This window comes from Salmo salar, chromosome ssa26, assembly GCF_905237065.1.
Source record: "Salmo salar chromosome ssa26, Ssal_v3.1, whole genome shotgun sequence".
Lineage (NCBI taxonomy): Eukaryota > Metazoa > Chordata > Actinopteri > Salmoniformes > Salmonidae > Salmo > Salmo salar.
Window position 1 is genome coordinate 26779104 of NC_059467.1, and position 14262 is coordinate 26793365.

The window sequence follows — 14262 nt, forward strand, 5'->3', positions numbered from 1 at the left end:
CCAAGCTCATCACCAAGCAAGGGACCCTGGGACTGAACCCCTCCCTCTGCAACTGGGGTTGAGGCTGACCCTCAACCCCGGGGCCCCTCAGGGGTGTGTGCTTAGTTCCCTCCTGTACTCCCTGTTCACCCATGACTGCGTGGTCACGCACAACTCCAACACCATCACCAAGTTTGCTGATGACATGACAATGGTAGGCCTGATCATGGACGATGATGAGACAGCCTACAGGAAGGAGGTCAGAGACTTAGCAGTGTCTCTGGAGCTGGAGTGAGTAGTCGTGCTGTACTTCGCTCCGCAGGTAATATTACATTTCATTACATTACATTACATTACAACGGAACGATTTGATTACTATAATGTTAGCTAGCTACATAGTTGTCTTTGCCGTCTTCGTATCAAAGATAAAGGTGTAGTTTAGAGAAACTAACAAGGTTAGCTAGCCAGCTATATTCGTTCGCAGCGACGCCGTTTTCCAAACAAAGTCAACACCACTTCCACTGCCAGCTAGCCAACTTTACCAACTAGCAGAACTGTAGAAACTTAATACATTACAACGGAACGATGTGATTAGTGTAATGTTAGCTAGCTACATAGTTGTCTTTGCTGTCTTTGTATCAAAGATAAAGGTGTAGTTTAGAGAAACTAACAAGGTTAGCTAGCCAGCTATATTTGTTCGCAGCGACGCCGTTTTCCAAACAAAGTCAACACCACAGCCACTGCTAGCTAGCCAACTTTACCAACTAGCAGAACTGTAGAAACTAAATACATTACAACGGAACGATTTGATTAGTGTAATGTTAGCTAGCTACATAGTTGTCTTTGTATCAAAGATAAAGGTGTAGTACAGAGAAACTATCGAGGTTAGCTAGCCAGCTACATTTTCAAACAAAGTCAACAACGTAGCCACTGCTAGCTAGCCAACTTTACCAGCTAGCTGTACTGTATCATTTTAGTCAATAAGATTTTTGCAACGTAAGCTTAACTTTCTGAACATTCGAGATGTGTAGTCCACTTGTGTAGCTAGCAGGACTGACTTTGTGTTAGCTAGCCAACGTTTAATTACTTCTGCGTTATGAAAGGAACTAGACACGGACACAAATGATCCATTGGTAGTTTGTTGTAACCAAGTATTGGTGCTAACCGTGTGTTATTGGATGCTAGCATGCTAGTTAGCTACGGTGTCATAGGATACGGTGCACTGGGTGGGTTTCATGGAAGAATACTGTACCAAGTTATCTAGCTGAATAAACTAAGTTTGAGCCTATTCCTGGAAACATTGAACCACTGTAGTTTACATCCATTATAATTCCTAAAGTGGAAGTTGGAAGAGTTATATTTGAGTGTTTCAGTGAAAGGTTAGTGAGGGAGGCCCTGCTCTCTCGCTTCCCCAGTTGTTTAGTTAATTTTCATTCCAATCTCCTTTGCATTAGCGTAGCCTCTTCTGTAGCCTGTCAACTGTGTCTGTCTATCCCTGTTCTCTCCTCTCTGCACAGGCCATACAAACGCTTCACACCACGTGGCTGCTGCCACTCTAACCAGGTGGTCCCAGCGCGCATGACCCACGTGGAGTTCCAGGTCTGCGGCCAACAAGGCAGAGTTCATCTCAGCCTATGCTACCCTCCAGTCCCTCGACTTCTTGGCGCTGACGGAAACATGGATTACCACAGAAAACACTTCTACTCCTACTGCTCTCTCCTCGTCTGATCACGTGTTCTCGCATACCCCGAGAGCATCTGGTCAGCGGGGTGGTGGCACTGAAATCCTCATCTCTCCCAAGTGGACTCATTTCTCTCTGCCTCCTTCTTTCCACTCCTCTCCTCTTTTGACCTCACCCTCTCACCGTCAACCCCTACTCACAAGGCAGGCAATACGCTTGACCTCATCTTTACTAGATTCTGTTCTTCTACTAATCTCACTGCAACTCCCCTCCAAGTCTCCGACCACTACCTTGTATCCTTTTCCCTTTCGCTCTCCTCCAACACTACTCACTCTGCCCCTACTCAGATGGAATTGCGCTGTCGCAACCTTCGCTCTCTCTCTCTCCCGCTACTCTCTCCTCTTCCATCCTATCATCTCTTCCCTCTGCTTAATCCTTCTCCAACCAATCTCCTGATTCTGCCTCCTCAACCCTCCTCTCCTCCCTTTCTGCATCCTTTGACTCTCTATGTCCCCTATCCTTCCGGCCAGCTCGGTCGACCCTCCTGCTCCGTGGCTTGACGACTCATTGCGAGATCACAAAACAGGGCTCCGGGCAGCCGAGCGGAAATGGAGGAAAACAAGCCTCCCTGCGGACCTGGCATATTTTCACTCCCTCCTCTCTACATTTTCTTCCTCTGTTTCTGCTGCTAAAGCCACTCTCTACCACTCTAAATTCCAAGCATCTGCCTCTAACCCTAGGAAGCTCTTTGCCACCTTCTCCTCCCTCCTGAATCCTCCCCCCCACCCCCCTCCTCCCTCTCTGCGGATGACTTCGTCAACCATTTTGAAAAGAAGGTTGATGACATCCGATCCTTGTTTGTTAAGTCAAACGACACCGCTGGTCCTGCTCACATTGCCCTACCCTATGCTTTGACCTCTTTCTCCCCTCTCTCTCCAGATGAAATCTTGCGACTTGTGACGGCCGGCCGCCCAACAACCTGCCCGCTTGACCCTATCCCCTCCTCTCTTCTCCAGACCATTTCCGGAGACCTTCTCCCTTACCTCACCTCGCTCATCAACTCATCCTTGACCGCTGGCTACGTCCCTTCCGTCTTCAAGAGAGCGAGAGTTGCACCCCTTCTCAAAAAACCTACACTCGATCCCTCCGATGTCAACAACTACAGACCAGTATCCCTTCTTTCTTTTCTCTACAAAACTCTTGAGCGTGCCGTCCTTGGCCAGCTCTTTTGCTATCTCTCTCAGAATGACCTTCTTGATCCAAATCAGTCAGGTTTGAAGACTGGTCATTCAACTGAGACTGCTCTTCTCTGTGTCACGGAGGCTCTCCGCACTGCTAAAGCTAACTCTCTCTCCTCTGCTTTCATCCTTCTAGAACTATCTGCTGCCTTTGATACTGTGAACCATCAGATCCTCCTCTCCACCCTCTCCGAGTTGGGCATCTCCAGCGCGGCTCACTCTTGGATTGCGTCCTACCTGACAGGTCACTCCTACCAGGTGGCGTGGCGAGAATCTGTCTCCGCACCACGTGCTCTCACCACTGGTGTCCCCCAGGGCTCAGGTCTAGGCCCTCTCCTATTCTCGCTATACATCAAGTCACTTGGCTCTGTCATATCCTCACATGGTCTCTCCTATCATTGCTACGCAGACGACACACAATCGATCTTCTCCTTTCCCCCTTCTGATAACCAGGTGGCGAATCGCATCTCTGCATGTCTGGCAGATATATCAGTGTGGATGACGGATCACCACCTCAAGCTGAACCTCGGCAAGACGGAGCTGCTCTTCCTCCCGGGGAAGGACTGCCCGTTCCATGATCTTGCCATCACGGTTGACAACTCCATTGTGTCCTCCTCCCAGAGTGCTAAGAGCCTTGGCGTGACCTTGGACAACACCCTGTCGTTCTCCGTTAACATCAAGGCGGTGACCCGATCCTGTAGGTTCATGCTCTACAACATTCGCAGAGTATGACCCTGCCTTACACAGGAAGCGGCGCAGGTCCTAATCCAGGCACTTGTCATCTCCCATCTGGATTACTGCAACTCGCTGTTGGCTGGGCTCCCTGCCTGTGCCATTAAACCCCTACAACTCATCCAGAACGCCGCAGCCCATCTGGTGTTCAACCTTCCCAAGTTCTCTCACGTCACCCCGCTCCTCCGCACACTCCACTGGCTTCCAGTTGAAGCTCGCATCTGCTACAAGACCATGGTGCTTGCCTACGGAGCTGTGAGGGGAACGGCACCTCCGTACCTTCAGGCTCTGATCAGTCCCTACACCCAAACAAGGGCACTGCGTTCATCCACCTCTGGCCTGCTGGCCCCCCTACCTCTGCGGAAGCACAGTTCCCGCTCAGCCCAGTCAAAACTGTTCGCTGCTCTGGCACCCCAATGGTGGAACAAGCTCCCTCACGAGGCCAGGACAGCGGAGTCAATCACCACCTTCCGGAGACACCTGAAACACCACCTCTTTAAGCAATACCTGAGATAGGATAAAGTAATCCTTCTAACCCCCCCAAAAATTTTTTTTTATTAATTAATTAATTTAAAAAATATATAGATGTAGCATTGTAAATATCATAAGATGAATGCACCAATTTGTAAGTCGCTCTGGATAAGAGCGTCTGCTAAATGACGTAAATGTAAAATGTAAATATAATGGTGCCAGGACAACAACATCAGTAAGACCAAGGAGCTGATCGTGGACTATAGGGGAAATAGGGGAGAGCCCGCCCCTATCCATTTTGACTGGGCTGTTGTGGAGCGGGTCGAGAGCTTCTAGTTCCTTGGCGTCCACTAAGGACTTAACATGGTTGCCACACACCCGCACAGTCGTGAAGAGGGCATGGCAGCAACTCTTCCCCCTCAGGAGGCTGAAAAGATTTGGCATTGTCCCTCAAATCCTCAAAATGTTCTACAAATGTAATATTGAGAGCATCTTGACTGGCTGCATCACCGTTTGGTATGGCAAATGCATTGCCCTTGACCTCAAAGCGCTACAGAGGGGGGTGTGGACAGCCCAGTACATCACAGGGGCCGAGCTCCCTGCCATCCAGGACCTCTATATCAGGTGGCGTCAGAGGAAGGCCCTACGTACACTTGCACTGACCCTACGTACACTCACTAGACTATATATACACCATATACACCCTCACTAGACTATATATAGACACCATATACACACTCACTAGACTATATATAGACACCATATTCACACTCACTAGACTATATATACACCATATACACACTCACTAGACTATATATACACACCATATACACACTCACTAGACTATATATAGACACCATATTCACACTCACTAGACTATATATACACACCATATACACACTCACTAGACTATATATACACACCATATACACACTCACTAGACTATATATACACACTCACTAGACTATATATACACACCATATACACACTCACTAGACTATATATACACATCATATACACACTCACTAGACTATATATACACACTCACTAGACTATATATACACACCATATACACACTCACTAGACTATATATACACACCATATACACACTCACTAGACTATATATACACACCATGTATATGGCCAGGTCATAGTTGTAAATGAGAACTTGCTCTCAACTGGCCTACCTGATTAAATAAAGGTGAAATAAACAAATAAAAAATACACTCACTAGACTATATATAGACACCATATTCACACTCACTAGACTATATATAGACACCATATTCACACTCACTAGACTATATATAGACACCATATTCACATTCACTAGACTATATCTAGACACCATATTCACACTCACTAGACTATATATAGACACCATATTCACACTCACTAGACTATAAATAGACACCATATTCACACTCACTAGACTACATATAGACACCATATTCACACTCACTAGACTATATATAGACACCATATTCACACTCACTAGACTATATATAGACACCATATTCACACTCACTAGACTATATATAGACACCATATTCACACTCACTAGACTACATATAGACACCATATTCACACTCACTAGACTATATATAGACACCATATTCACACTCACTAGACTATATATAGACACCATATTCACACTCACTAGACTATATATAGACACCATATTCACACTCACTAGACTACATATAGACACCATATTCACACTCACTAGACTATATATAGACACCATATTCACACTCACTAGACTATATATAGACACCATATTCACACTCACTAGACTATATATAGACACCATATTCACATTCACTAGACTATATATAGACACCATATTCACACTCACTAGACTATATATAGACACCATATTCACACTCACTAGACTACATATAGACACCATATTCACACTCACTAGACTATATATAGACACCATATTCACACTCACTAGACTATATATAGACACCATATTCACACTCACTAGACTATATATAGACACCATATTCACACTCACTAGACTATATATAGACACCATATTCACACTCACTAGACTACATATAGACACCATATTCACACTCACTAGACTATATATAGACACCATATTCACATTCACTAGACTATATATAGACACCATATTCACACTCACTAGACTATATATAGACACCATATTCACACTCACTAGACTATATATAGACACCATATTCACACTCACTAGACTATATAAAGACACCATATTCACACTCACTAGGACTAAATATACGCAGATCATATACACACACACACTCACTCATATACACTCCAACACAAAACCCACACACACACACACACACACACACACAATATGCTGCTGCTACTCTGTTCTATATTTTAGTCTTATTATTATCTATCATGATTCCTAGTCACTTTACCCTGCATTCAGGTACATATCTACCTCAAATACCACATACCTCTGCACATTGATCTGGTACTGGTACTTCCTGTATACAGCTCCATTCTTGTGTATTTTATTTTATTCCTCTTATGTTACTATTTGTATTATTATTTTTTAATTCTGTAATGATGGGAAGGGCTCGTAAGCAAGCATTCCACAGTAAAGTCTACACCAGTTGTATCCAGCGCATATGGCAAATTAAATTTGATTTGATTTTGAGAAGAGTCTTTATTTAATGTACTCATTGTCAGTGTGCTACTGCCTCAGACAGCTATGATCTCCTCACATAGTTGATTAAATGCTTCGAGAAGGGCTGTGTGTGTCTGAGTCCAAAGTGTCTGGGCTGCTACACGTTGAAATACGAGCGGAGAGGGACTAGAACATGGCTTATCTCCCACTGCTGTGGCTGCTGCCTCCAACGGAACATCTGACCTGTAAACCGCTGCTTAGCGGTGGTGGAGACCGCCATTCCATGCCGTGATCAGAGCCAGCTAGGCCTACTTTAGACTGGAGCAGCCAGGATCACTGGGGAGGGACAGCTCACAGAGGCAATGTATTTCTCTGTAACTAATCATCATTCAGCCAAAATGCCTTCGACCGCATCGCCGATCCCATACTAGAGGTGTTTGACCGGCGAACAATGGACTCTTTGTTGGGGTACGCATGAAAGTCCCCCGGGTCCCCTCGCGGCCACCGATTCATGCTCTGCCTGGAACCATTGGTCATCTTCAGAGACTGAATAAAACGCCATAGAGGACGAATAGAGGAAGAGAGTCAACCATGTATGAGGGAGAAATGTGGCCATTACAGTCTTAATTTGACCCATTTGCTTGCAAAAAAAAATGCTCAAAGGCTACAAACATATGTCAACCAACACTCAATCTCTAATTTCCAACTAAAAACATGTCAGCCCCCATTCTTTTACTGGGTCTCACATTCAAGCCTGATGAGCAGGAAGGAGATTTATAGTGGAGGGGCCGAGAAGGGCCGGGTGAGACGTGACAGACATCGCTGCCACATGAAACACCTCAGGAGAACCAGCCTTTTCACTGTCCACAGTCCTCAGGACGTTTATTACTGGAAAGGAATTTGGCATACATTTGTACTTTGTCACCCTCAATACAGAGAAATTAGAGTTGGTCTTGCTTATACTGTGATATTGTAGTTTTCCATGTTACTAAAACTATCAGGAGGTCAAAAGTCCTTGTTAGAGGATAGATATTCCCCCAATTTTGTGAAAACAATTCCTTGTGAGACTGTCGAACACTTGATTTATGTGAAATTAGCTTTAGTGCTAGGTCTAGGCTTTAGCTGAGGCATATCAAGTTGACATTTTCCCAAGCCACAGAGTAATCTTACAATTGAATCCAGTAAACGGAGGAGTGCCATTCTTTGTCTCAAGGAATGGCCTGATAATGAAGAGTGAGTGATGATCAGATTTTCTTTACATAACCATACAGAGCTGAATAAACATAAAGCAGGAATATGAAGTATAAATCTAGCATTGATTTTTGAAAAGCCCTGAGAGTTTTTCAGTCAACTATTTGGGATTGTCCAATAGAAAGCAGATGGGGTATAAATGTACACCATGACTGTCAAATTCCTTTTAACCAGGGGAAAGCCAGCTAGCATTATATAACCCATCTGTTGTTGCTGGCTCCCACATAACCATTGTCTGGAGACAGACAAACAGAGCTTATAGCATATAAAGAAATACTTGTTATCAGTCCATAACAATTAGGAGTTGATGGTGAAACCAGCACACATCTTCATGCCATCCTTCAGAATAAAGACAATCCAGTCTACGTGGCAGCTGAGAGTGTGAGGATATGAGAGAGTGGCCAACAATCAGACCTCTCTAGAAATCTACAAAGTGTGTGATAGGATTTTGGAATTACTGCTTGCATCAGCAGTCACTAACAGAGTTTGGCTTTCAAAATCCTGGTTATTCATTGAATTACAATGCATCAGTAAGTGTTGCAGGTCAGGCTGAGTTATCCTCAGGTATCCAGACACAGCACCATGCTTACCCACTATGTCCTCATAGGCGTTCTCCTCTAAAGTGCTTTTGGAGCTGGGCCGGCTGCTGCTGCGGGTCTCTGTGGAAACAGTGCCATTCTCTGTGTGAGAGGACGGGTACGAGGAGGCCAGGCTGGCAGCATTCTCCAACTCACATGACTCCCTGGAGAGAGAGAGAGAGAGAGAGAGAGAGTCAGAAAGAGAGAGAGAGGGAGAGAGAGAGAGAGAGAGAGAGAGAGTCAGAAAAAAAGAGATTCAGAGAGAGTGAGAGAGAGAGAGAGAGAGAGAGAGAGAGTCAGAAAAAAATAGATTCAGAGAGAGAGAGTGAGAGAGAGAGAGAGAGAGAGAGAGAGAGAGAGAGAGAGAGAAAGAGAGTGAGAGTGAGAGAGAGAAAAAAAGAGATTCAGAGAGAGAGAGAGTGAGAGAGAGAGAGAGAGAGAGAGAGAGAGAGAGAGAGAGAGAGTGAGAGAGAGTCAGAAAAAAAGAGATTCAGAGAGAGAGTGAGAGAGAGAGAGAGAGAGAGAGAGAGAGAGAGAGAAAGAGAGAGTCAGAAAGAGAGAGTCAGAAAGAGAGAGAGAGTCAGAAAGAGAGAGTCAGAAAGAGAGCGAGTCAGAAAGAGAAAGCGAGGGGATTGATGGAGGGAGAATCACAGAGGAAAAGAGCGTGGACAGCGAACGAGGGGGAGGGAAAGATGGGAAGAAACAAGAAACAGGGAGGAAGGATGAAAAAAGCTGAAAAGAATATGGCATTTAATCATGCATGGCTGTGTGCTGAGACAGTGGAGAGGAGAGCTGCAGTCTAGAGGGTCTGGTTCATTCCATCCTGACATCCTCTACTGGCCGATTACAATCAACGAGGACCACCTGAGAGGATGAAAGCCACTGCTCCAATGAGACCCAAATATGCCTCATCCCTCAACAGCCCTCTATGAAGCTGCCAATTAAACAGAGAGAGAGAGAGAGAGAGAGAGAGAGAGAGAGAGAGAGAGAGAGAGAGAGAGAACCTGGAACACTGGTTCAGAGCACCCCTAATCTAATTACGCTGACAGCAACATGTGCTCCAATCACAAAGTCATTTCCTGTTTATTTCCCACCAACCCAAACATTTTCTGGAGTTCTGTGTACTGTACGTATGTACACAGCATGACAGCTTGTGTGTGTCTGGACTCTGAATGCTCAGGACAGGACAGGGGAAGTGTCCCTCCATTAGATCAGTGAGATCACGCCTGCTATCCTGCTGTCCTGCTCCATTGACGGCTCATGGCTTTTAAACATGCTCTGAAATTGCCTCTGCCGCAGGAATGTTAAACACTGACTCCAAGTCAGGGACATTAAAGGATCTCTTCCTCCCCGCTCATCAAGAGGATCTGGCAAGGCCCTGCCCTCAGTCATTGGCCTAAACAAGTTGTGCTCTGAAGGCAATTTAAAGGGGGATAAAGAACGAGGGTAATAAACAATATCAAGTGTTCCAGAAAGACATAACAGGCTAATAGCTGCCTGTACTGCACAGCTCTATAGCAACATAATGAAGAAGGATGAGGAGGCACACTGGGAACCTTGGGATGTCCACTGGCAAGACACTATACTGTAGGCCTTTGCTAAATAACAGGCATGATATAAGAAGAATACAGTCCTGTTTTGATGTTACTTGGAACGTTGTTGAAAATCTGTTGGATTTCAAGGATAGAACAATTGATGGTCTTGGACATGAACAGTTTGGCTGGAGCTGAGTAGTGATATTTAAGGGTGTGCTATATCAACCATTATTACAGTGCACTGTGTTATAGACCTATTTACAGTAATACTTTGATTGTTTCTTACAGACAGCAGACTTTTGTTACCTGGCCTTATACTAAGATACACAATGCCCTGTCTAATGTAGTTGACATTTGCAATTAGTTTGTGTTGCAATTAGGCTACTTGATGTTTGTTCAATGAAAGCCTGGCATTCTTACAAAATAACACTGGAAAAACAGCAGAAACTGAATTTAACATATTCCATTTCAATGGCAACATTCTAGACAAATCAAATTAGAAAAAACAAAAGCCATGAACAATATCAATAGAACAATGCGATCCTCTTCATATGAAGCCAAAAAATACTGTCTTTCTAATGCAGGAAAACATTGAGGCCTTGAGAAAATGAACAGCAGACTCAATGTTTATCTGCTTATTATCAAACGCTGAACAGAGGCAGACTTGGTGGAACCATTTCAGTTAGCAGCATCACTACGAAGTGAGCGAGGCCTCTCTACTGTCCATCTGACTACAGCCAGAGCCAGACAAAAGGCCAATCATTTAATACACTTGAACACCAACAAAGTAAACGCTTGGTCTATGATCCTTACCTCCCTAAAAAACATTCTCAGGACATGTTAAAGACATTTACAAATCCAAGACAAATAAATGTTCTAGCCGTCCAAGTGCAACTCTCAGAAAGGAACTCAACAAACTCACTGCCTCTCTGTTTTTACTGCAGCCTGCAGGACCCATGTTTTGTTTTGCAGCTACATAAATCAGCATCTCCTGTTCGCCATGTTGTTTGATCAGCATGGCTGATTCTGAGGGGGAAGGAGGGCCCGGGGGATAAGATACACATGTTTTTACTGTCTGAGAATGCACTAAGCACAACACAAAAACATCAGTTCACTGAACCGTGGACTTACTGACACATGCCATAACAACAAAAGACTACACTTAGAACAGAATGTGCTATTTAGAACCTTAAAGAGTTCTTTGGCTGTCCTCATAGGAGAACACTTTGAATAACCCTTTTTGGTTGCAGGTAGAACACTTTTGGTTCCAGGTAGAAAGAACCCTTTCTACAGAGGGTTCTAGACGGAACCTAAAAGGGTTCTAACTGGAACCAAACAGGGTTCTAACTGGAACCAAAACGGGTTCTCCTATGGGGACAGTCGAAAAACCTATTAGGAACCCTTTTTTCTAAGAGCGTACACGTCTAGAGGTGATGTGACTGTTCTCACCTGTCCTGGAGTCTCTTGGGGGAGCTCCCGTCCTTTGTCAGATTTCGCGTCATGTTGGGGGCTGGGGTGGTGGGCAGCAGGGGTGGTGACTCCTCAGAGGCACTGCCAGGAGGTAGTCCGTTGACTGGCGACATTCCCTTGTGGTTGCGGTTGGCGTCGTACTCAAAGGTGCGCTTAGGTTTGGGCAGGGGGTTGACTGGCATGCCCCCTGGGGTCTGTTGACAGGGGGGCTCTGGGCTCTCGGTCTCTGACCGGGTTGAGCTCACACTGAACCTCTGTCTGGAGAGTTTATCAGAGGCCGGCAGGGCGTCTGGTTCTGTGGCCACGGAACATATACTGCTGCGTTTACTGGTGCCCCTACTGTCCAAGTCCTCGACCCCACCTATCAGAAAAAACTTCTGTCTCGTTTTGTCTGGTGCATAGCAGTTACTAAGATACCGCGGTGGCTGGCTGGGGCTCTCCTTCAGCACCTTCTCAATCTTTTGTATCCGATTGAGTACAGCAGACGTTTCCTTCCGAGCAGACAGGGAGCTCAGGAATAACGCAGAGGAGTCTGTCTTTCCTGGCCTCTTCTGAAAGCGGCCCAGACACTCCCTGTCTGAGGCTGCCTCCTCTTCCTCCGTCTCTGGGTAGGAGCACTCTGAGAAAGCCGTACTCATCCTCCGGATGCTCTTGAAGTCAAAGGTCTTCTCACTGCAAGGTGAGGGGAGGAGGCTGGGGCAGCCCTCGCTGCCGCCAACACGCTCACCTACAGGCCTCTTCTCCAGACACAGGCTCATCCTAGGCAGAGCCACCCTCCTGCACTCCCATTCTGAGATCTTCTTACGGATGGCCACAGAGGATGCCCCTGACACGGGGCGGCTGAGAGAGAGGGTGCGCTTGTGGCCGTGGTTGGTCGAAGGTCCCAGGGAGAGTGTGCTCCAGCTCAGGGGACCACCACTCAGTCCAACTCCCCCTGGAAGGTCCTCCTGTTTCTGGTTCTCTTTCTGCTCCTCCTGGCCCCCCTGGGCCTCCTGACCCACCTGAGCCCCACCAGAGGGCTTGTAGATGGAGAGCTTGTTGTCCAGGCAGCTAATGCTCTTGGACTTGGTAAGTCGGCTCTGGGACGGTAAGTCACAGGAGAGGGAGGCTCCGCTGCAGAGGCTAGCGGTCTTGCTGCTCCAGCCGGCCCGGCCCAAGAGTCTGCCGTCTGTTTTGACGTATCTGACGTGCTGCCTGTTGTCCTCGCTGTCGCTGAGCGGGGCGTGGCACCGCCCCTGTGTGGCAGAGAGAATGGGGGGTGGGGACGCAGACTGGCACCTGGAACGAGAGTAGGGGGGGGGTTCAGAAACATCATGATACCATTCCTTACAACGTTACTTTATTTGCTCCCAAATACCAAAATAATAATTTAGCTCACTAAACAGCTCGGAAGAGTCTGGCGCTGAGAGCTGCTGTGAATTCCTCTCAACACTGTTGACTACACATTGAGAGAAACTAGGCGTGGAATACCAGTGGTTACCTCAGGTGTGTTCAGCTTACCAGTGGAAGATTAATCATAGCAGCTAAAGTTTACAGGGCAACAGAGGGGGAAAAAACTCTCTTTAGAGAAGAAAGAAAAGAAAGGAAAGCCCTTCAACGCCAGAATGTATTTCTAAGATAATAGGCAACATGAAAACTTTGACCACTCATGTAAAATAACCAATGGAAAATACCCAGTAATGTGACATAACTTTGGCAGTATGGGATCCCTGTTCGACGCCAAAGCAAATACATATCAACAGTAAAAATGCATGCGTGGATTTTTCCACATTATTAAAATGATTTGGGTAGAATGTATGTAGACGCCACACACAAAGCCATGGGAACACAGCACGCTGAGAGACAGATGAGATGCTCTTAGGTCTTACCTTCATCAGCAGCTTACCACACTAGTCCTGGGAGAGTTGTCTGTGTTTCCTGATGCTAACAGCCTCACAGAGTGGACACTGGGCCGCCCCCTGGCTCATTACAGACTGGTCATTGTTCACCTCACACCACCGCTAACGCAACGCTGCTGCTGCTCAATCCTGAGCAATGTGGATAAAACACCCTGCTGCTGACCTCATTTGGGCTTTTCACAGAGAGAAACACACTCTTTCTCACCCATCTCTGACTCTTCCGTTTCTACCCCACTCAGAAGACTTTGGGAACTTTCTGGACTTGGCTCCTGACTGAGGCTTGCGAAACCCAAGGCGGTGGTGGGGATCTGATGTCACAGCTAGCAACGGTTAGAATAACAAGTGTGAGCTGAGCTGGGCTGGGCTGGGAGGAGGAAGTGATGGCTGTGATCCGAGGTGCAGGTTGGGACAGATCTCTTCACAACTCTGGGCTCTGTCTTTCACACGGGGGTGGGGACTACTGGGGAGAGAGCTGTCTCTGACTCACTGTGTCAGTGACGTAACTCCTCCTGACAAACTGCTATGTCCAAGTGGCCTGCCTCATTCTCAAACAATTCAAATTGTACATTCTAAATTCTAAACAAGCATTACGGGTTCAAATCCAGTAGAGTTGAGAGAACACACCTATACTTAGGCCCCTACAGTCTGTTTGGAAAGCAGGAAAGGTTTTGTCATTATAGTAACAGCCCAAAGAACTGAAGAAAGCAGCAAGATAGGAAAAGTTAGGTATTAACTAAAGAACGCCCTTTAAAGCTTGATTAAGCCATAATGTAAATATAATAAATTAAATGGAGCCAGTT

At 46.0% G+C, this 14262-nt stretch overlaps 1 protein-coding gene across 4 annotated transcripts in view; it reads right to left on the bottom strand.

Moving 5' to 3' along the window:
• Window positions 1–14262, bottom strand: part of dennd2b (DENN domain containing 2B) — an 87716-nt gene that overhangs the window by 37736 nt on the left and 35718 nt on the right. For 3 of the 4 annotated variants that reach the window (XM_045708823.1, XM_045708822.1, XM_045708825.1), the window contains exons 3-4: window positions 11544–12842; window positions 8572–8723 (exon numbers count right to left, since the gene is read on the bottom strand). In XM_045708823.1, coding sequence (XP_045564779.1) covers window positions 8572–8723; window positions 11544–12842 — 1451 coding nt within the window. Of the gene's footprint in view, window positions 1–8571; window positions 8724–11543; window positions 12843–13432; window positions 13816–14262 lie in introns of those variants that run through there. The other variant, XM_045708824.1, reaches the window with a different exon arrangement.